Consider the following 23,404-nt stretch of genomic DNA (forward strand, 5'->3'; position numbering starts at 1 on the left):
GTTATAGCACCTCAGATATGCGCAATATCTGCTTTTTTAATTGACAATCGCACAACTTTGAACGCTAAACCTTGAACAATATTGCTGGGTGCTGCGGATGGGGTTGGCCGTTTGATGCCGCTCAAGGTATCGTTAGGGCGGACAAACAGACAAATGTACAGACAGACAGACAGACAGACCAACGTTTTTTTGTCGAAGGTCGCCAAGAAAGACTATCGTCTTTAAAAAAGGTCCATTGAAAGAAGACATGCCTGCAGAAACATGTTCAAGTAACTTCAGCCATATGCTAATATTAGCTTGACGGCAGCAATACACTTTTTTGCAACACCTGCATTTATCCTTGGTGTATATTGTGAACAAATTAGTAGAATTAGTATGGGTACTGTCTATAGCTCTTTTTTGCACTGAGACAATGCACTGCATATATGCTGCTGAAAAAAAGAAAGGAAGACTATTTTTTTCTCCACCTGTGTATTGATTGTCGTTATTTAATAACAATTATTTTTTATACATTGTACTCGCTAATCACCACAAAATAAACACACTGGCAAAAAAGAATGATAATGAGTTCTGTTGAAAATTAACAGAACTTTCATTGCAAGGAGGCCCTGTGTGGTAAGCGTTCCAGGCAGTCCACAGTTGCAGAGGGCCAGATGACGTATCCATGCAAACAGAGCATCATTTATTCGTGAAAAGGCAACAGCTCACTTTTTGTTAATGTATACAACAATTGCACTTGTCCCCCTGGACACATTATGCGTCTTCATGTGCACCTGGAGGGACTCAACATTGATAAAGTCACGATGACACACCTCGCACGTGGCCACAGGCCGGACCGGCTCGTGTTCGGACGCCACGTGTTGCTTGAGGTGCAGCTTACGCGTAAATCCTTTGCCACAATCTTCACAAAAGAAGGCTCGCTCGCCAGTGTGCTTGCGCATATGTGCTTGCAGGCCGGCAAACTTGGCGAATCCCCGGGAGCACACCTCACATTGATGAGTGTGCTCGCCAGTGTGGGTCTTGACGTGCGAGGCCAGAGCAGTTGCCGTGGAGAACTCCTGCGGGCAGATCTCGCAGTGAAACTGTCTCTCTTGCGAGTGCTTCTTGCGATGCGAAGACAAGTTGGATGCGGTGGAAAAGCGCAGTGGACACTGTTCACACTTGTATGGCTTCTCGCCCGTGTGGGTACGTATGTGGCGCACCAGGGTGTTGTTGAATGTGAAGGAGCGGTTGCAGATGGTGCACGTGTAAGGCCGCTCTCCTGTGTGTATCTTCATGTGAGCATACAGAGTGGAGGCCGCATTGAAACGCTTGTCGCACACACGGCATGCATAGGGCCGCTCCTTGGAATGCGAGTTCTGGTGAACCTGCAGCATCAATAGTTTGGTATATGGCACATGCATTGCAGTAGCACCAAAATCAGGACAGACCTTGAATGAAGCCACTGCACTCAAGCCTCATTATAACGAAGTTGCATACTACACGAAAATAACTTAGCTATATCTGAAAACTCAACATAAATATATATTCCTAAGACTATTCATTTACTTTGTCATAACCGATATTTCATAATATATCAAGGTTTGTTACATCGAGGTTTGAGGGTACATTTGAAGATGCCTTTGAAATTACGCAAAACACTTTACAGTTCAGAACTACACAGCAGGCTGAGCTGTTGTGTTAGGTCCTACAGTACACGACAGTGTGATGCTGAGACCCATTGAGAACAAGACATGGACACTTAATCCTTAACCAAGAAATCTTTATCGTCCACAGCTGCTTACCGTACAGTCATTACTACCTGCACTCCCAAACAAAATTTAAAATTCTCCACGCAGAATATGTCAACACAACAACAGCACTGGTCGCACCACCTCGTGACACTGATGTTGCTTATAGAACATAGAGATAGAACATAGAACACTGTAAGGTTGTAGTTGTACCTTTCTAGAGCATAGACCCCAACAATCATTGGCATGAGCTAGTTTTTTTTTCTTCTCAACATGATGTGACACCACACAAATGTTACATATTAAAATTTTCAAATGTTGCTAGAAGCAATTTGCTAAAGTGAATCACCTGTACATTTATGTATTTGTTTTTGTAGAAAAGCATAAACACTACGATTGAGAAAGTCGCTGCAAGCAGCACAATGTGTCACCAAGTGATTCAAACACCAAATTCAATGCGGCTTTCTGCTGTTAAGTTTTGCTATGAATTTGCAAATTTAGCAACCTTTCTAAGCGAAGATGTACTTTTTTGTTGGTGTTCAGTAAATGCCTTTACAATAGGTGGAGGAGTTGGGCCCTCGAAAAATTTCAATCTCTCTTCAGCATCCATGAAACATATCTCATATACTGCCTTCTACCATGCCTCAAGATGCCACTCAACAAACGCTCCCTCCCGCTGTAACCACAATCCCATGTCCCGGTGTTCCTAGTCTCTGCTAGCTGCCTGTTCTCACTGGCATGAACCGCACTGACATGGAGGACTGGCTTGTGATTTACAAGCGACGTAAGCAAACCCAATTATAATAGCACTGAGAAACTCGGTCTTCTACTTCATTGGTGCAGCAGGCCTGTGGTACAACCACACACATCAGATCTTCTAATCTGGTTCGATATCAAGATCATTAGTATTGACATGTTTGGCCTCCCTAACATTTGCAAGCAGCAAGCAGAACAGCATTCAAGCAAATGAACTCAGCAGGCCAGTGAAGCTTCCACAAGTTACATCGAAGACAAGCTCAACTTGAACACAAAAGCCAACGAAACCATGTCGCAGTCTGATAACACAAATGTCATCAAAGGCATGAACGACGAATCCTTCACCATGCGGCTCACCAAAAGCCCCCTCACTGTGGAAAAAATATTAATAGTTTACCAAAACTACAAGAGGCTGGACAGGCACATAATGTTGTCTTCCATCACGCAACACAGATCTTACTGGCTTGTCCACCACTTCTGACCATTCCACATTCCTCGTACATGTTAAGACAATAGTAAACAGGAAAACTGTACGCCAGTTCTCTCTGCTGGCCTTTGCTTACCCGCAGCATGTTCAACAGCTGTCTACCACAATTCTGCCTCCCCTTTGTGGGTGGTGGAGAAGGAAATCACGGATGCCATACCCAAATACCTTTAGAACCCTCCGACGCCTGCACAACTGTGTTACGCTCAAGTTCACACCACCCCCAGCAATCCTGCAGCTGTCCCACTTAGTTATGCCAAGGTCGTCACTATAGACCTTAATACTTCCAAGCAGGTGGGCCACCTAGATATGCTGACATCATCCCAAGGCCCCAACTTGGCCCACTATGCAGTCATATTACCATCTGCTACGTTTTGGTGCATTTGAGCAATGGCAGCCTCCAACTGAACTTGAAGAAGCACTGATTTGCTGCAACTTGCCATACTTGGCTATGTTGTATCTGACTGGAATTCTCCCCAACACTGCCCAGCCGTAGGCTATTGCTGAAATTCTTATGCCTACATCCACGCTTCATTTGCATTTTCACCACGATGATTTCATTCCTAATAAGGCTTTTGGTATCGATAAGACTCCTTACCTTTTGGTCACACGTATGCATTGAAGTCTTCATGAATCTCAGTACCTTGCCGAATTATCCCCCAATTTTATGCCCCATATTTTTCAGAATCCCCCTTTTTTTCTCAATAACGTGTAGCTACATGCAGGTGCTTGGTCGTTGGAACTCACCTTGAAGTTAGCTGGATCCTTGAAGGTCTTTGAGCACACCGAACACTGGAAGGGCTCCTCGCCAGTGTGCCGGCGCATGTGCACCTTGAGTGACGTGCTGTGCCGGAAGCATTGGCCACACACCTTGCATGGATAAGGCCGCTCGCCCGTGTGAATACGCCTATGCCGACGGAGGTGGAAAATGGTCGTGAATTCCTTGCCACAGTCGGCGCATGCATGCTTGGGGCCCCCTATAAGGGCTTCATGGTCTGCGCTGCTGGCATCAGTTGCTGCTACATGCTCGGTCAGGATGCAGTGTGCCTGCTCGTCCACCGTGATTATGTCACCAAGCACCCAGATCTCGCTGCCCTTGTCACAAGGCTCCATCTGAAATACAGCGACACCACATGAACGAGAAATTTCACGAGTTTTGAGATGGACAATTTCACAAGAATGTAGGTATAGCCACAGTGGAAAAATATTGTGATGCCTTTCAAATATAGCGTTTCTAGTACTTATCGTACTAGAAACGTATCGTCAACGCTACATAGGAGTGGCTCGTGCTAGAAGTTGTTGCTGTTCGCGCTAGCTGGGCCTACGATAATATCCTGTCTGTTATTACAGTATCTGTTACCAAGAACGTGTTTCAGCTCTTATTTATAGAAACATCAATTGCATTTAAACAATGACAAACCACACATTTGCAAACACAAATGCAACTGCAGATTGACCCTAACTTGTTCAAAACAGTCACCTGAAAATCTTGCAAACCTGCTCAGATCACCGGAGTTTTCGACCGAGAACAGCCTCGGAACATCACTGATGAGCACTGATGATACATGTAACTAGACGGTCCAAATAAATGGTACAATGTTGCATATAATTTCTACAATACTGTAGTCTTTAAGGGGAGATGCTACTCGAAGACGCTTTTTCTTTATTATTCACCCTAGAGCAATGAAACTTGAGCTGTTTATGGAACTTTTTATGCTGGTTTCAAATATATAATTAGTTTTCTTGCAAGTTACACACTTTTACCTCTGCAACATGACAAAGTGAAAACTTTAACCCTTTTGCCCCCCCTCTTTTCATCTCTAAAATTCTGTAATTTTTTACCATTCATAGTTCATGATGCTTCAAATAAAGTGTTGGAAAGCACATACAAAATATGTAATACGCGTGAAAAATAATAGACGTAAAACGTCCATATGTCACCTACCCTAGTAAAGGTATTCGTACAATTTTTTATTATACTATAAAATATTAAAATTTAAACTAGATAATTGCATTCGTCATACTTTGGAAAAAATTTGGGCAAAATTTCATGCAGATCCGAGCACTAGAAGTGCCCGAAAAAGGAGGGGCACATTAGCAGAAATGGCAAAATTTGTGTTTTGGGAAAAACGAGTTTTAAAGTTAAAATTGACTTTTTATTTATCGAAGATATTATTAAATCAGATGAAATTCCCACACCAAAAAGAACAATCCTTCTTGTAGTGGCCACTGCGACTAAAATACGCCGGCACCACAAGTTTGTCCCTCTCGACGTTTTCGAGCCGACTGCCTCACAGACAGGGCCATAAAACGCTTGCCAAACTTTCGCTCCATCTGGCAGAGCCTTGTGCCAAATGCAAGCTAGGAAGAAGTTCGACAGGACGGCAAAATCCAAAAGAAGTGCAGTGTCATGCCATTTTGCAGCCATGTTTGTGCCACATACTATCGTACATAATGGCAATGTCGTCGCTGCTAAGTTCTCTCACTGCGAGCTCTTTCGACCTCCCAAGATTGGCGCTGACGTCATCCATTGCCGCATCACGAACTTTCCGGCTGACGGGTGTGAATGACTTTGATGCATTGGTTTTTGCAAGCCAACAACTGCCGCTAATCGGGCCAGCTGCTCGTAGCCTATTCCTACAGAGCGCACCGCACAATGGCTTTCACTTGCGAGCAATGCCTTTTTTCATTCATGACGGAGATAATTACACGAGAAAAGCATTGTTCAGCTGCGCTGCTCGACAAGACATGGACCCCGCAAATAGGTTTCACAGCACATACAGGCGTGCAGCAGCCAATGGCGGTCCCCGATTCGTACCATGTGATAGGCCAGTCGCAGCACTCGAAAAACGCGCAGAAGAGTGATTCTTATTATTATTCCTTTCGCTGCATCAGCGAGAGAAACTGTTGTTATTTGAAGAGTGAGGCTAGACTCTTCGACTCATGCGATCAACAATGGCTAGCGGCGGCGCATTATCGGCGACAAGGTGGTCGAAGACTGCACACTTTCGACCTTTTAACAGGCACCTTGTGCTTTTTAGATGAAATTTTAAAGCATTTCCAGTTAAGTCTCGACCTGTATTATTTTTGTCATAAGAGTAGAGGTACTAATCTTATCAAAACAGGCGAAAATAAAAAATCGGTAATTTTGAAAAAAACTCATTTTTCGACCCGCATCTCCCCTTAATAGAAAAATTGAATGATGTGGTGGAACACACTAAACATTTAAGACAGGTGCGTTGCAGTTTTATTACTTGGGTGCTGACACGAACATTTCCACTAGTTCCCTCGCATGAAATGAAAGAAAGGTCAAGCCCTCGAGAGCCTACAAAATGCACTTGTAAGTGTGAATGCGCCATGAACAATGATGTACTGTATGCTTTGAAAAGCTATTTCTGGTTGCAACTGTACTCTGATGTCACAACACGGTAGGGGTTCCCTGAAATGTGCTTGTTCTAGATGTTGCATCATTTCATGGCCACACATGTTTTCACACACATGGTTACACATGTTTTCCATGGCCACAGCGTGCACGTGGCCATTCTGTTTGTTTCGGTATTTGATGTCAACACTAGGCTTTTGCAAGTATTTGGATGCTTCGAATATTCAAACGCACATTACTGTATCTCAATTCACTTTGGTTCAAAACAGTTCTATCGTGGATCACCTCGTACTCCCACCGTCAAGCCAGCCCATCGTCATTCAGACCGTATAAATCACGGGAAAGCCGTTTACCCACCAAGTGCTCACACCACTGCGCACCTTTCATCTTTTTTTTGTCAAAGCTGCACAAGACTGGAATGACCTTCCTCCTCACGTTGTGCACCACTCCTGTATCATACTTCAAAGCAGCGATCGAACATCTACCCCTTTAATCCATTGTAATAGCCCACCCCCTCATGTAAAACCCCTTCATTGGGGCCTTCGAGGTATTGTAAATAAATAAATAAATTTAAACTGTTAAAAATTTCTAAGTATTCGAAATGAACAAACCGATGTATATTAAATAATTTGCATTTAACCCCCTGTAAAGGTAGTTTCACTGTAGTGTAGGGGTGCTAAACCGTGAAAACACTTGCACAAATTAGTTCGCATGTAACCTCTTAAAGGTGGTTGCACTGCAGTGAAAAGGTGCTAAGCCGTGAAAATGCCCATCCTAGGGAAATCCGCACTGCCGCAAAGCCTCACTTTAAGGTTAAATAAACATATTACCCTCACATTGCTTAATAATTTCCTAAGTTGAAAAGCTTGTTATACTGGCTTTTATGCTCTAAGTACATTTGACTCTCATTATTTCAAACTCGAAGAAACCTCTGAATTTTGTTTGAATTATCAGAAGTTCTCAGATGACTCCGAATGAGGTGACACCGCACATTATGATTAGGAATTGATTTCAACACATTTAAAAATTTTAGGAGTGTGGCCCTAACTGCATGCACGCAATGAACAGAAAGCAGAGGTGTAAAGTCTGCAAGGTTATTGGCCCTATACTGCTAGTCATACCTTTTAAAGAAATTTTTAAATAATGTTAAAGAAATCGCCATCTGTTTCACTGCTGTAGGTATGTGCCTTCAGCACAAAGCTCTCTATACCAGTTGAGAAGCATCACAGTTTGCCATGCACGTGCTTAGTTTCAAACATTAGTTTATTTGTAAGATCCTTTTTCCTTGAAGGCCTCAGGTGAATATTTTTCATTTTTACACTGTTAGGATTATATAAGCAGACAAAATTTTGAATAGTAGAGGGAAAGCAGTAGATATTTTCTGGTATGGACCTGCAAAGAGTATCAATTAATCAAATGATGGAGTTTGAATTAGGAGCCTTTTAAATACATAGAAAGAACAGAGGGCCAACCAAAAAATATAATTTTGTTTGAATTACCTGATAGTATGAATTATCAGAGTCTGAATTATCACGGATCTACAGTATAGTAAATTTTAAAACGTAACATATTTTACAGGTTACCACTTGTATTGTACCGAAAGTTGATTGATGATTGATATGAGGGGTTTAACGTCCCAAAACCACCATATAATTATGAGAGACACCGTAGTGGAGGGCTGCGGAGCACCTGGGGTTTTTTTAACGAGCACCAAAATATGAGCACATGGGCCTACAGCATTTTTGCCTCCATCGAAACTGCAGCCGCCGCAGCCGGGATTCGATCCCGCGACCTGCGGGTCAGCAGCCGAGTACCTCAACCACTAGACTACTGCGGTGGGGCTTCTACCAAAAGCCAAACCCTGCTGCTGTTCAAAGTTGTTTCCACTTCCTCTGAACCAAAAAGAATGGCATTTCCACAGGCCTTGTTTCAGTTTTTTTATATGTTGTGCAGGTTAGTTTGGTTATGACCAATATGCCCATCCCTAGTAGCAACAAATTGTTGCCGCTATGTTGCCAGAACGTTGCAAATGTTGTTGAATGTTGTGCAACATTTAGCCACGTTACATCAATGTTGTCAGATGTTGCTCAACTTTCACCAACATCTGATCAATGTTGCACCAGCGGTGTTGTGGTAACATTGCATTTTTATGTTGTGACAATGTCAAATGTTGACAGACATTGGCCCATATTTGGCCTCATGGCTGCTTCATATCTGCCGCAACTGTGTTACGTCCTACAAAGCTGGTTTTATTTCTGTGGCATGCACAAATAAATTCAAAAGATTTCTCTATTACTTGCCTAAAATAATGATGCCATCACTGCATTGCTGCCTGTAATGAAAACTTGCACGTAGTACACGTACTACGATCTTCAACATACATTTTTTTTTAAAACGCGCTTTGTGTTAGATATTTCTATTTTCACAACTTATCACAGTGGCGCGTTGGTTCGTGCACAGTGCTAGTGGTGCTGCAGGGGCAAACAACATGCAAAAATGAAACCAAGACCCAAAGCGGAACCTTTGTGGATCAGCGACAGCCCTATGGTTATTGACATCACCAATGGCCACGCGCAGTGTTTCGCGGGTAAAGCTGTACGCGCTGTCGCAATGTGAGCTATTCCTGGTGCAAAGCTGGAGACTACACAAATACTGCCTCGAGAGAAGAACGGTAAGTCTTTTTCAATGAATGTAACATAAATTAAATCTCAGAACACTCACAGAATATTCTGTCGTATGCTTCTTTTTTTTAATGTCTGGCTTTTGCTTTATGAGGAGTACGCGGGCGAAAGACGCAGTGGGTGAAATGCTCGTTGACCAAAGTAGGCGACCAGCAAGAGCGTCAAAGATTAGCTGAAGACGTTCGTAATGAACTTCGAAGCTGCTTAGAGGCAAGGGATCATGGTCGAAGTGACGATCACTCTGAAAACGAGCCATCAGAGTGATGGAATGAAGTTCTGCTTTGTGACTCAATTGCTCAGCACCCTCAGTCGCCCGGCGTGCTCAGTTTGCCTTGCGCATCAATAAAAGACGAACAATATGCAAGTAACTTTTCTTCGTCTGACACTGAATTGGACGCTTCCACCTCGCCTCACGCCGAACACATGTTTGCTAGCCATTCCGAATGCAATAATTTTATTTTTGTTTTCTTAAGGCTTTCAACAGTTGCAGGTTGAGTCGAATTGGCTTTGTAGATTTGTAGACAAATTAGCTAGACATTCTCTGGATATGCCTTGGTGCTTCAGGTGATTGAAGTTTGCTGCTTCATTTTGCCAATTTAAATCGGTGTGCCTTTTTTTTTTCAGGGAGGCAGCACGAGCCTGCATTCAACGTGCCCTCTAACAAGTTAGATGGACTGATTGGCTGTGTGCACTGGTTCGCCGTCCGCCTTGTCACCTCCTTTGTATTACAACAGCATGAACCATCTCCACACAACTACACACGATCACCAGAAAGTTGGACTAACTCCTCGAATGTGATCCCAAACCTTGTTTTTTTTTTTTTTCAGTTCTTTCTACTGTGTTGTAGAATTATGATAGCTTCCGAAGGGCAACTTGAATCTGTTTGTTTGCACCTTGTAATTATAATACTACATATCATATTAAGTTTGACATTACAAAATTCATGTCAAGAGACTTATGTCTCCTAACACTTTCTCACTTACGTCTATGACACATTTTGTCTTGGCAGACCTTGTAAGATGTCTTAAAGCGGCAAAGTTTGTTGACAGTACTTTGTATTGTTACTGTACACAGTATTTTCTTTTTCTTAACCTTACTATAGCTTCAATGCAAAACCCCTATTGGTGCCAATATTGTTTTTTATTCATGTTTATCTATTCAGCTGTGCAATGTGGCAATGAGATATTTTTTTGTTTAAAGAATTCAGGGTCATTTGTTCACCGATGTTGGACGTTATTTTCAATGCGTATCTCAGCTAGCCGTTAGAGGTCCCTCTCAAAGATTGTGATGTAATATTGAATGAAAAATCTTTCTGCTATATTGCTGTTCTTGATAGGAACAATTATTCTGAAAAATTCTAAACATATATATTCTTTGAAGAAAACTTGTACGGTTAATTTAATCCTGCAACTTTGATTATACCGAACTGTCTTTTCTCTCCTGTATAATATATTCTGGCATTGCTTTATATCTTCTCAGCACACGGGTCTACAGCATTTTCGTTTACATCGAAAATGCAGCCGCCGCAGCCGGGATTCGATCCCGCGACCTGCGGGCCAGCAGCTGAGTACCTTAGCCACTAGACCACCGCGGTGGGGTTTTGCTTTTTATCTCAACTCTAAGTGATGAACCCATTTCTCTGAACGTTCATGCCACATGAAACCTCACTGTCATAACAGCCACGGTAGATAAATTCATTGCTGCTCTTCAAAACTACATTGCCGACAACGTACTGCAAGTGCTGAGATGTTTTTATTGTATAAGAAACAATTCTTCCTTTTGCACAGTGATATGCTAGGCTAATATAAAGCAGCATTTATTTTCCTCTTTTTGACAAATATACGTTGCTGCTATCAACCACTGACTGGCAACGTGCAGATCTGCATGCAATGCGGCTGTTAAGTTGAAGCTCGCTTCATGACAACTGATGTTAAACATCATGGCATACCATATGAATTAAAAAATTTTATTTAGTGCCCTCTGCCATTAGCCGTACCAGCCTGCCACTTGATCTTTGCAGAGATATGACAGAATTGAGATACCCGTGTTTATGTGATCTGAATACATGAAAAAGCAGCCATGAACAACAAAATGCCTCGACATATATGTGCTGAAAACTACTATAGTTTCTTATATTGAAACATCGCAATAGCATAGCAACAACATTATTATAGTAATGCTGTATGTTGCAGCTAGGATACTCATAGGTTGCCTGAATGTTGCACTAATGTCTAAGCAGCATGGCAGAAATATTGCTTCATGTTGAAATTGAGTTACTGTAAGGTTGCCATTATGTAGTGTGAAACTTTGAAGCAACAGTTCAGACATGTGGCATGAACGTTGCTGTATGTTGCTCTTCAGTTGTTCGAAAGATTCTGAAATGTTGAGGAAACTTCCAAGCAGCACCGGAAAAACGTTGCATCAACATTGCTGCATGTCGCGGTTAAGATAAAAGTTGTCTGAATGTTATAGCAACTTTCAAGCAGCGTTGCGAAATTGTTTTATCAATGTTGCGGCAATGGTGTCTTTGAATGTTGCCGGAATGCAGCCAAAAATGAACATTATCCATGTTGAGGCAATGTTGGAAGGAAACATTGCTGTAACGTTACGGCAACAATGCGTGCTACTAGGGATGTTTCTTTAAATTGTGTGATACATACTAATCAAATTAAGTTGAAAATTATTTGACCAGAATCACTATTTAGTGAAAATAGTGAATTTGGTTTGACGAGAATTCGAAACAGCCTAGTCAACACAACTAGCCATAATGGCACGTGAAGTCACAGAAATAGATAGTGGCCCGACCTTATGCCAGTGTCAACGTCGGTATGTACGTCATGCAAAAATCAAGTTTAATGTCCAAATAAAATCCCATTCACTGAGCACCACACTTGCTTGAAACCATCTCTATATATACAGCAGAGTTGTATATCGGAATAAACTCGGCTTCAAAAATTGGTGTACGTAGCACCCCTTTAAAAACAAGTCAATGCAGTCGGTTCTTGAGCCATTCATTGTCCGTAAAAGAAACTTGTGTTGGCTAGTCTACTTGGTGGTTGTACTTAGTGAGAGGAAAGCATTCTCAACTCTGCTAAAGCACAGCTCGACAACTGCCCACCACTACCCCAACGCTCAGCTTAGATTCAGAGAACATAACCGTAAGAAGCTTTTGCTCTTGGCTAGCGTCGAAATGTCTCGTGGCTCCTCGTTTTCTTGCTCTTCCTTGCTCTAGCTTTTATCGGCCATTTCTGCTGTTTTTCACCTCATTCATTTAACTAGTTACAGGGACGCTTGAAGAGCCTGAGAGTTGGTGCATTTTTTCAGGAAGGTCACAGCCACTAAAGTCCTGTGCAACTAGCTGTACTGAAATTGTCTCCTGACAAAATCAGGCATGATAAAAATAATTAGCATCCAACGGTAGCAGAAACGAGCTAATTACAGAGTAAGTCAATTCTGTAGCTCTCATTTGACGACCAGATCCGCAGTAAAACGTTCTTTTTCACGGATGATCTCGATGGCAGATTGGTACACTGGTTGTAGGATGGATGCCGCATTAGTTGGCACAAACAGGGCTATGTTCTTGCGCCATTTCATATAGAATTCCAAGAACACAATGGTCATCTATGCAGTCTTGACTAGAGGCTTCAGGTAGCCTGAAAGCCTGAGCCTTGCCCGGCTGATGGGCTAGGTTTGGGCTAGGCTGGATGCCAGGCTTGGGCCAGGTGCAAAGCCTGAATCAAGCTAGAAATATAGATGTTGTGCCAGAATTGTTTTTCAGCATGTAGTGATGAGCATGGAAGATGGGCTCCGAGATTATCTAACCATAAAATCATCCTCCTGCCCAGCATTCATGGTACTAAACTTCTGGCAGAACAGGAAGTTTAAGTATTCCAAGCTCGCTACGCTTGCGAAAACAATATTATGGGTAGCAATATTGGCAATGCCAGCTGCTAGTGCATGAAGCAAACGTAATTTCAGTTCGGCAGGAGATGCCATGCGCTTCACTGAAGTCCGAATCATTGAACAGTTATTTTTAAGTGACAACTTGTAATCTATGTATTTAGTGGTTGTCATGAGTCATTTACTTATGTTTCAATTTGATATGTTTACTAAAATACCACATTATCGAAAAACAGTACCTTGGAAGCCCAACAAACATTCATAATGTCAGGCCGGATCGAATAGGCTAGCCGCCCTTTGGGGCCAGGCTAGAGCGAGCATTCGACACAGTCAGCAGGCCCGGCTCAGAAATGTGGCTTGTGCACAGCTCCAGTCTTGACATCCTTGGCACCCCCGAAGCTCCCAGGGCTTTCAAATGATCACAATTGGCAACCTCTCATAGCCAGTAGGACTTCGATCATCATCTTTATGCTGCTGATTGGCACCTAAGCATGCCATTCAAGTTACAAACCTTCCAAGAGCCTGTGTTTGCACCAGTTGTCCACTGCCACAGGTTAACAAATGGTTTTAAATATCAGCATGAATATCCAAAGTTTGACACAGTAGCGTTTTGAGGTAACGAATGCCAGGGAAGAAATTTGACTAACCTGATATTTGGGACATCAGGATCTGAGTCAACTTGAGCCTAACACTTTGAAGGTATTCAACGAAACACCACTTGTACTGGCAAAATGTACAGAGACATCCACTTCCACCTTAAACACCGCGCATCATGATGCAAGCGCTCCACAGAGTGCCTCTCCAGTGCACTTGCTGAACTGCAAGCACAGTGACAGCTGTAGGTGCGACTTCGTCGCATCGTCTGCTAAAGCGCGGCGGCTCTGTCGAATCATGCTTTGCTGCAAAGGCAACTCCGCTCTCACTATGCGCACGTACATTGCTAATGCGACACGCTTCTCGAGAAGTGCAGCGATGCTCCTTATTCTACCCAACTTTTACAACTTGTGTTTTCTTTTTTTTCTGCATGCGAACTCACAGGCAACAAACCTTAGCCCATTCATGAGTAAAATCTCCAAACTGTGCTGAAGCTCACACAGATAAGCTACTCATTTGCGAGGAAATAGGCAGAAATTTTTTTTCACAAGGAGTGGGAGGTCACCACTTTGATCTGAAGGGGAAGCCGAGCAGGCAAATGATCATTTTGGTCTAGTGAAAAATTTCTAGAGGGGGAGTGGGAGGACATGGGCCCGGTTTGCCACTCCCTGGCTATGCCAATGCTTAGTTGATTCGTACCTCGTAACCAGAATGTTACCGCTGCTCATGCGATTCTTTTTGATCAGCCTAAAGGTTAATTGCCACAAACTTGGCAATGAATGTGAAGCGTACAGGTAGAAGAATGCTGCTACATCGAATGCGAAAACTAACCGATTTATTTTATGGCCCTCGCATGCCTCCGCACAGCTGCATGGATTTTGTTGTTGCTGCGTCAGCAGCAACAACAAAATCCGTGCAGCTGTTGCAGCACTGCCATGCAGCTGTCGCAGCAGTGCCCTGGACCCTATCGCAGCAGCGCGCAACAGGGCCCCCACCATATAGATGGAGTCGCAGTTGACAAGTGTCCATTAGACAGTCCTGGTCGAACAGCAGAGTGGCGCAGGGATTATCAATCTTCTTTGGGAGGTTGGGACTGGGGGTGACAAAGGATGGGTAATGCACAGGGGTGTTCTGTCAGAAGTAGTTGTTTGAAGTTCTTCCCCGATTCTGGTTAGATGGCTTCCGCCAATGCCGGTTGGGGCGTTACATCGAGACATTGTCAGCGTAAGAACACAGGCGTGCCATTGGTGGGTGGATCGCAGGAAGCATGCAGCAATGGTGCGCGGCTTGTGTTTACATCTGTCGTGTAGATCAAAGCACGGCCAAGAACATAGTTGACTGTGAGGACGAAATACTGCTGCGCTTCACCCACGTCATTCTTGACAAGTCGGCTGGAGTATCGCAGCGGTGATTGATGGCAGTGTTTGGTGGTCCTAGATTCTGGAGAGCGGCACAGCTGCGTTGAGATTTTGTGTGAACACGGGTGCATCAGGTGATGTTGAAGCTGGCTGACCGCACGTAGGACATGGTGGGCACGTTGACAATAGTTGGCTCCTCAGGCAATGCTTTTGGTAGGAGGCAATACTTTTGAAGGCCAAGGCGACAGCTTAGGTACGAAACTAAGGTTTAGCGCGGCAGGGAGCAAGTGACCTGGCACTCCCGGTTGTGATGGGGCTCGTATAAAACCTCAAAATCGGTTGTATGCTTGCAGCCCAGAAGGAGGCACAACAGATGGCAGAGCAAGAGGATAGCTACCGTGATGGCCTACTATTCCTGCTGCGAGACAATGTTGCACACACACACACACAAAAAAACGCCTCCATCTTGAGTAGCCAGATGGCTGAGCTTTCTGGGCAATTCCACAAGTAAAAAGGCACCGTGGCCGTTGTATCTCGTCGTCACGCCATGGTGATAGGCGGGTCAAGGTTGGTTGGCTCAGAGAAAGTGTCCGGTGCAACCTTCTGGAATGTTATTCCATGGTCCAGAGTCACCACTGTAGCTGGCAGGCAGAGGAAGTAAGATGCCGCCACATTGAATGCAAAAACCAACTGACTTATGTTATCCATGCAGGCGCGTGCCTCCTCGCACCTGCATGGACTTTATTGTTGTTGCTCCGTCCGCACCAGCAGCGCGCGACAAATGTATCACAAAGTCTTATGTAACAGCTTTAAATGCGGGAAAGCTTCTAATCTTTAGTTACTTGAGAACAAAAGGATCAGAGGCGTAGCCAGGGGGTGGCACACTGGGCACGTGCACCCCCCCCCCCCCCCCTGAAATATTTTTTTCGCCATGGCATTTGAGAGCGAAAAAATGGCCATATTAAAGGGAGTTCCCTCCCCCGACTTCCCGAAAAAAAATTCTGGCTTCGCACCTGAGAAGGATGTGGGAAGTTTGCCCATTTCAAAAAATTGGCATATCATTCGGGTGTTACCAGCCTCGTTGCCTTTATTCAGTTGCAACTGAGCTTCTACGTACCATTCTTTCAGTGAAATTAAAAAGCATTCAGACAGAGTTTAGAAACTTCCCTACAAAAGACAAAGTCTGTCTTTAACGTAACTTCAAATGCACTAGTAAATTACATGTCATAAATTAATCGCATTGTAATTGACTCATAATCCAGCTCGGTAAGTTCACATCTGTTCATTTTTAGCATGTATATTTATTTGGTCGCTTGAGCTTCTAGCTAAGTTCTTGGTTGTGCCGCCTAAGAAGTGACCATAAGGAAGGCTACTTTACACTCTACTCCGCCACTAATCATCTTTGACAAGCATCTGATGATGATGATATATGGTGTTTTTTGGCGCAAGGGCCATTTGATGGCCAAAGAGCGCCAGTTCATGGGACAACGAATGTGGACAATGATTGTGATTAGCGGCTGTATAAGGGCCATAAAATTCCTCGCGGTAAGGCGGGTAAAAACATACAAGTAGTAAAATCATGACCATGCCGTGAAAGGTGTGTGGTGCGAATAGGTGATGAAAGTTGGTGATAATAAAAGACGATGGTGGATATGTATGGCATTAGCACAAGTGCCTCACCCGTTCATGCCCTTGCGTCCAAGGGCCGTGAGGCAAGTGCTTTCTTGTGTAGCCACCGCAGCGAAAACCTCTCAGGAGAGGTCGTGCTACGATATGCCCGGGAATATGATATGAAAACTATGAATTTCTCTTAAAAACGCGAATAATGACTTATGACTAAAAAGCGGTTCCCTACCGACGAACATTGCAGGGTGTAAAGGTATATGTTGTCGGTAGGGTAATGGAAAGTGTTGTTTTCTTAGAGCGTCCAATTGTTTGCACTGAATTAAAATGTGAAGGACTGTTAATCCTTCACCACATCTGTCACACAATGGTGGATCCCCACCGGACAAAAGATGTGTGTGTGTCGTGTATGTGTGTCCTATCCTGAGTCTTGTAAGTATTACCTCTGTATGACGCGATTTCGATACGGGCAGCCAATGACCAAGGTGTGGCTTAACAATGTGTAGTTTGTTTTGTGTGTGTGTATCCCACTTGCTCTGCCAGTAGTCCCTGAGATTTCGTTTGAGAGACGGCTTAAGATCAAGGGCCGGGATTGATATGGGTGTAGGGGCAGTGCTTTTGTGGACGGATGCAGCGAGTTGATCCGCCCTCACGTTGCCTTGAATCTCACGGTGCCCTGGCACCCAGCACACTACAACATGTTGTTTGAGTGTGTAGAGTGTGCACAAAATGGAGTAAAGTGAGACAAGGACCGGGTTTTTTTGTTTTTTAAGACTGTGCAGAGCCGTTACCACACTGAGGGAGTCTGTGTAAATTACTGCTTTTGGTATTTGTAATTGTTTGATGTGTTTAGCTGCCACAAGTATAGCGTAAGCTTCTGCTGTGAAGATACTTGTGCCTGGATGTAGAGGGCCAGCATCCGAAAAGGATGGGCCGACAGCAGCATAGGACACACAGGAGTTGGATTTGGAGGCATCTGTAAAGAACTCAGGACGTGTGTATTTGTGTTGAAGTTCCAGAAAGTATGTTCGGATATGGGCAATAGGCGCATGTTTTGTAACTTCTAGAAAGGACACATCACAGTCTATAGTCTGCCATTGCCACGGTGGTGGATATGCTACAGGAGCCATTAGGCTGTGTTCAAGTGAGACTCCAGTTTCCTCAGCTAGACTTTTCAGGCGAAGTGAGAAGGGCTGCCTCATCGAAGGCCTGTTTTGAAACAGAATTGAGCTCGACAAATCATTAAGAGTAGAGTATGAGGGGTGCTTTTTATGCGCTTTCACCTTAAGGAAATAAACAAAAGACATGTAAGTTCTCTGCAGATGAAGCGACCACTCATTTGACTCAACATAAAGGCTTTTTCTATGGGGCTGGTGCGAAAAGCACCCGTAGAAAGGCGGATGCCCAAATGGTGCACGGGGTCCAGCATCTTCAAAGCACTTTGAGGTGCAGACTGATAAACAACGGCCCCATAATCTAAGCGGGTGCGAACGAGGCTTCGATACAGATTCATGAGGCATTGCCTGTCACTACCCCAAGTAGTACGTGACAACACTTTTATAACATTCATGTTTTTATATACTTTATGTGTGGCACCAAGGTCAACTTGTTGTCCAAGATTAAGCCTAAGAATTTATGCTCGGCTTTGACGGACAGACGTTGCCCGTTCAGTCAAATGTCAGGTTCCGAGTGCATGCCTCTTTTTCGAGAGAACAAGACACACGTGCTTTTCTGTGGGTTAAGTCGAAATCCGTTTTCATCTGCCCATTTGGAGATCTTGTTTAAACCCAGCTGAACCTGCCGCTCACACATTGCCAAGTTGCATGACTTGAAGCCAAGCTGGACGTCGTCGACATATGTACAATAGAACATATTGTGGGGGATGGACAAGTGCAAGGAATTCATTTTGATGAGAAAAAGTGTGCAGCTAAGTACACCACCTTGTGGCACGCCTGTTTCCTGGACAAATATTTGGGAAAGAACCGTGCCCACTCGGACACGGAATGTCCGGTTTGACAGGTAACTTTCAATTATTTGAAACATTCTTCCGCGCACGCCAAGGTGGGACAGGTCTCTTAGAATTCCAAAACGCTATGTTGTATCATAAGCCTTTTCGATATCGAGGAACACAGAGAGAAAATATTGTTTATGGACGAAGGCGTCTCTTATCTGTGCCTCGATACGAACGAGGTGGTCTGTGGTGGATCTACTTTCTCGAAACCCACACTGAAATGGGTCGAGCAAATTGTTTGTTTCAAGAATATGTAGAAGTCGGCAGTTTATCATTTTTTCGAATACTTTGCACAAGCAGCTTGTAAGTGCAATAGGCCTATAACTTGAAGCTAAAGAAGGGTCCTTGCCCTTTTTCAAAATGGGAATAACAATAGCCTCTTTCCAGGAGGTAGGGATAGTGACAGAAAACCAGATAGCATTGTATAAACAAAGTAAGGTTTTTCGTGTTTCGGCTGGTAGGTTTTTTAACATTTCATACACCACACGGTCAGAACCTGGGGCAGAAGTACTGCAGGAGTTTAGAGATGTTCGGAGCTCAGCTAGACTGAAAACTTGGTTATATGCCTCGTATCTAGTGGATTTATGTTCTAGTTTCTGCTTTTCTATTCTTGTTCTGTATTTTTGAAAAGTGTCAGTATAGTGGGACGAGCTGGATACCCGTTCAAAGTGTGCACCGAGGAAGTTTGCCTTATCTTCCAAGGTATCACCCTGAGTGTTTAGGAGTGGAAGTGTGTGTACTTGTTTTCCTGCTATCCTACCAACCAAGTTCCATACTTTAGCCTCCTGTGTGTATAATTGATCCCTGACAAAAACTTCTGCCAGCTTTCTCTTCTGGCCTGCCGACGCGTTCTCCTGCCTTGAGACTTTATTTTCTTAAAGCTCTCAAGGTTTTCCGCTGTCGGCGAGTTGCGCAGCAACCTCCATGCCCTGTTCTGTTCCTTTCGCGCATTACGCCACTCTGTGTTCCACCATGGGACGTGTCGCTTGCCGGGCTGTCCAGATGTTTGTGGGATGCATTTGGCTGCTGTGTTAATAAGGAGAGCTGTGAAGTACTGCACAGCTTCATCTATGCTTAGCCCACATATGTCAGTCCAAGATAAGTGAGCTTTGTTATGAAACTGTTCCCAGTCAGCTTTGTGTATAAGCCATTTGGGAACTCGTGGAGGATATTCGTATGATGTTTGTGTACTCAAAACGACAGAAAAATGGTCGCTTCCGTAGGGATTATTTAGAACTTTCCATTGGAGTAATGGTACAAGTGAAGGAGATGCGATGCTGAGATCTATGGAAGAGTAGGTTTTGTTGGCAAGGTTATAATATGTTGCCTCTTTCCTATTCAACAGACAGGCGCCGGAGGAAAAAAGGAACTGTTCAATGAGACGACCTCGTGCGTCGCAGCGAGAATCACCCCATAGACTGCTATGAGCATTCAGGTCACCAAGGACCAGATAAGGTTCGGGTAGTTGGTCTATCAAGGACTCAAATTCTCGTTTTCCAAGACGGTGGTGTGGGGGTATGTACAGAGAGCAGATGGTGACGAGCTTGTTGAAAAGAACTGCTCGAACAGCCACTGCCTCTAGTGTTGTTTGCAGTGGTAAATGTGTGCATGCAACTTTTTGATTAACAATAATGGCTACACCGCCGGATGATGCCGCAGCATCATCTCTGTCCTTTCGGAAGAGAACATACCGACGCAAAAAATTCGTGTTTTTAGATTTTAAATGAGTTTCCTGTACACACAGCACTTTTGGCGAATGTTTGCAAAAGAGCTCTTGAACATCATCGAGGTTTCTAAGGAGTCCTCTGACGTTCCAATGTATTATTTGTGTTGCCATATTGGAGGTAACGTAGTGCTGTGTGTAAGGAACAATGGGTGTGTCTGCTTCTTAAGCTAAGCATTAAGACTCAAAGAACAGGGCCGTCGCCGGGCCCCGTTATTGGCTTTTTATTTCTTTTGGCACGCTCCAGGGAGCTACGCCAATCTTTCTGCACCAGGGGTGCCGTGGTGTCCATTGCCTCCTCAGAGGCACTGCGTGCCCGCATTTGCGAGCTGATGTTTTGGGCTTGGGACCTCGCCTGGTGAGACGAGGCCTTCATATCGGCCGACCCTGGGGTCTCCTTCACCTCGGGGGGCGAAACCTTCGGTCCTCTTGGGCTAGAGGTCGAAGGAACCTCCTTTGGTGCTGGGATACCCTGGCCGCTGCAAGAACTTGCAGCGGCCTTGGTTGTCGCCGTGGGGACGAGTGGCAGGGCAGCCTTCGCTGTTCCCGCCGTGGGTGGGGGCATTGGCGATCGCCTGGGCACACTGTGCCTGGCATGGGCAGTTGCCGCAGGCCGTTGTAGTGCTGCCCCCTGTTGCACTACATCGGCAAACGATGGTTTGTTTGTGAAAAGCCCAGATACTTGTTGACGGGCTTCTCGGAAAGTAATGTTTTGTGTGATTTTGATTGTAACAATTTCTTTTTCCTTTTTCCATGTTGGACAGGTTCGGGAGTATGCGGGATGGGCACCATCGCGGTTTGCGCAGTGGGCCCCATCCTCCACTTTACACTCGTCCGTAGCGTGTCCTGTGGTGGCACACTTTCCGCAGGTGAGTTGGCCATGGCAACTCTGAGAGCAGTGACCAAAACGCTGGCATTTGAAGCAACGTCGTGGGTTGGGAATGTAAGGTCTCACATTCAACTTCAAGTATCCTGTTTCGAGATGTTCAGGCAGGGTGCTGGTGCAAAATGTCACAATTATGTGTTTCGTTGGGATTTCCTTCTTATCACGCCTAATTTTGATTCTTTGTACTTGTGTCACCTGCTGGTCCTTCCAGCCCTCGAGGAGCTCACCTTCAGTCAGGTCAAGCAAGTCTTGATCAGATACAACGCCTCGGGAAGTGTTGAGTGAGCGGTGTGGTGTAATTGAGATAGGTATGTTTCCAAACGATTCTAGTTTTGAGAGGTTTTCATACTGGCTCTGACTTTTTACCTCGAGGAGGAGATCCCCACTGGCCATTCTTGTAGCCTGGTAACCTGGTCCAAGTGTAGTGGTGAGGCATTTGGAAACAACGAAAGGCGAAATAGTTCTTGCGTTCTTTTCAGCGGTTTCACAATGGATTACATGGTAGCGGGGAAAGTTTCTTTCGGTTTGCTGAATTAATTGCAAAAGTCTTCGGTGCGCCCTCTCTTCGGGAGAGGACGATCGTGCAATGAAGGGAGAGAAGAAAAAGCCATAAACTAAATGTGAGTTCGGCAGCCATGCCAGCCGCCCACCATGGAGCCCAACACGGGGACGTGACAAGTCCTAAATTTATATGAGGCATGTCAACGTCAGCTGTACACAGCCGCTATAACCAAATGTATTGTGCCCAAGACAGAGCACATACACAAGGTTAACCCTTGCCTCCAGAAAAAATCGCAAGTAAATGGAAGAGAGAAGAAGACAGGATAGATTTAAAGACGAGAAAAGACTAAGATGTAGAGAGAGAGAGAAATAGGAAAAGGCGACTACCGATTTCCCCTGGGTGGGTCAGCCCAGGGGTGCCGTCTACGTGAAGCCAGGGCCAAAGGGGTGTGTTGCCTCTGCCGGGGGGCCTTAAAGGTCCAATCACCCAGCATTGGCTCAACCCCCAGGATCCCCTTTTCCCCGGACACGGCAAAGCCACGCACGGCTAGGCGTGCGTGGCTAGCTCGGGTCCGTGGTGTCGCTACACACCAAACGCCTACTTGCGCAGGCGCCCCTGCGGGGTTTGACAAGCATCTAGGGAGCAGCAGCATGATAAACAGTTGGGAGCTGTATATAACATTACTCTGTGAAGGCATCAGCTGGTGCGACAGACAGGGACTTCATCCAGCGCTCTTGATGAATGTTTTAGCTAAGTACTCGACATATTTGCCATTAACAAAAGGAAGCTCTCAGATGCCAACTAGGAGGAGCAACTCATCCCAAGTTACAATGAGAATTCCCTGACACCAAGGATGCATCATCAAAAAAACAGATGCAACAGAATGAGGTTCACATGAGTGTTGCTGGTTTTGGGCTTGCCGTATTTACATGATTCTACCACGCCCTCGATTGTAACGCGCACCTGGTTTCCACGACGAAAAAAAAAAAAGACATCGATTGTAACGCGCACCTATTTTTCTCGTTGGCCCGCACGATCACACCAGTCGGGAAAACAACTCCTTTCGGGAGTGTCTTCCGTTTAAATATAAGGTACGGGGGAAGCTTGTGCCAATCTGACGTGCAACAGAGCATTGCCGTCACTCTTATTTTTCCGTGGTCCAATGTCATCACGCGAACTTGCTTCGCCCCCTTCTCGATGGTTGTGGTGCCAGGCATGTCGAAGTAATGAGGCGTCTGATCGGCATTCCCGATTTGCCCAAGCAGGTAGCCATTGTTGTGCCGCAAGTTTAGGACGAACCTCTGTAAAACTGTGAAGCTTTTCTTCGCACTCCTTCAGCAACTTCTGGCATATGCTCGTTCGCCTTCAAAGGGGAAGCCTTTCCTCTTCATAAAGTTAGTTGTCCAGCACCTGCTCGCTTCAAACTGGCTCCGCGTTAGCCCTTTTTCTAAGGCTGATTGCATAGTCCGCACTTGGAGCAGTTCTGTCGTCACTGGCAGCTGCGCCGCTCGCTGCTCAAGCACATACTCGGCGAGCAGCTCTTCGATTTGCGGAAACTGACCCTTGTGTGGTCCACTGAGGCCTTTACGTGAAGCTTTGCTGTCGACAATCTTCTGCTTTTGTTTCCGCCAGTCCCGCAAGCATGTTTCGGGAACTCCGAACCACCGCGATGCGGCCCGATTTCCGTCCGTTTCTGCACACGCGATGACTTTTCTTTTAAAAGCGGCATCGTGGTCCACTCGTAGAGTTTTTGGAGTCAGCCCTTCCATGCCGT

At 44.8% G+C, this 23,404-nt stretch overlaps 1 protein-coding gene across 1 annotated transcript in view; it reads right to left on the bottom strand.

Moving 5' to 3' along the window:
* Positions 1-661: 661 nt before the first annotated feature.
* LOC119184931 (uncharacterized) overlaps positions 662-23,404 on the bottom strand; it is a 54,666-nt gene continuing 31,923 nt past the window's right edge. Inside the window, exons 4-5 of the mRNA XM_075868350.1 lie at positions 3,718-4,083; positions 662-1,367 (exon numbers count right to left, since the gene is read on the bottom strand). Of these exons, the coding sequence (XP_075724465.1) occupies positions 705-1,367; positions 3,718-4,083 (1,029 nt within the window). The 3' untranslated portion in view covers positions 662-704. The remainder of the gene's footprint in view (positions 1,368-3,717; positions 4,084-23,404) is intronic.

Source organism: Rhipicephalus microplus, chromosome 1, assembly GCF_043290135.1.
Source record: "Rhipicephalus microplus isolate Deutch F79 chromosome 1, USDA_Rmic, whole genome shotgun sequence".
In the NCBI taxonomy this organism is placed as follows: Eukaryota; Metazoa; Arthropoda; class Arachnida; order Ixodida; family Ixodidae; genus Rhipicephalus; species Rhipicephalus microplus.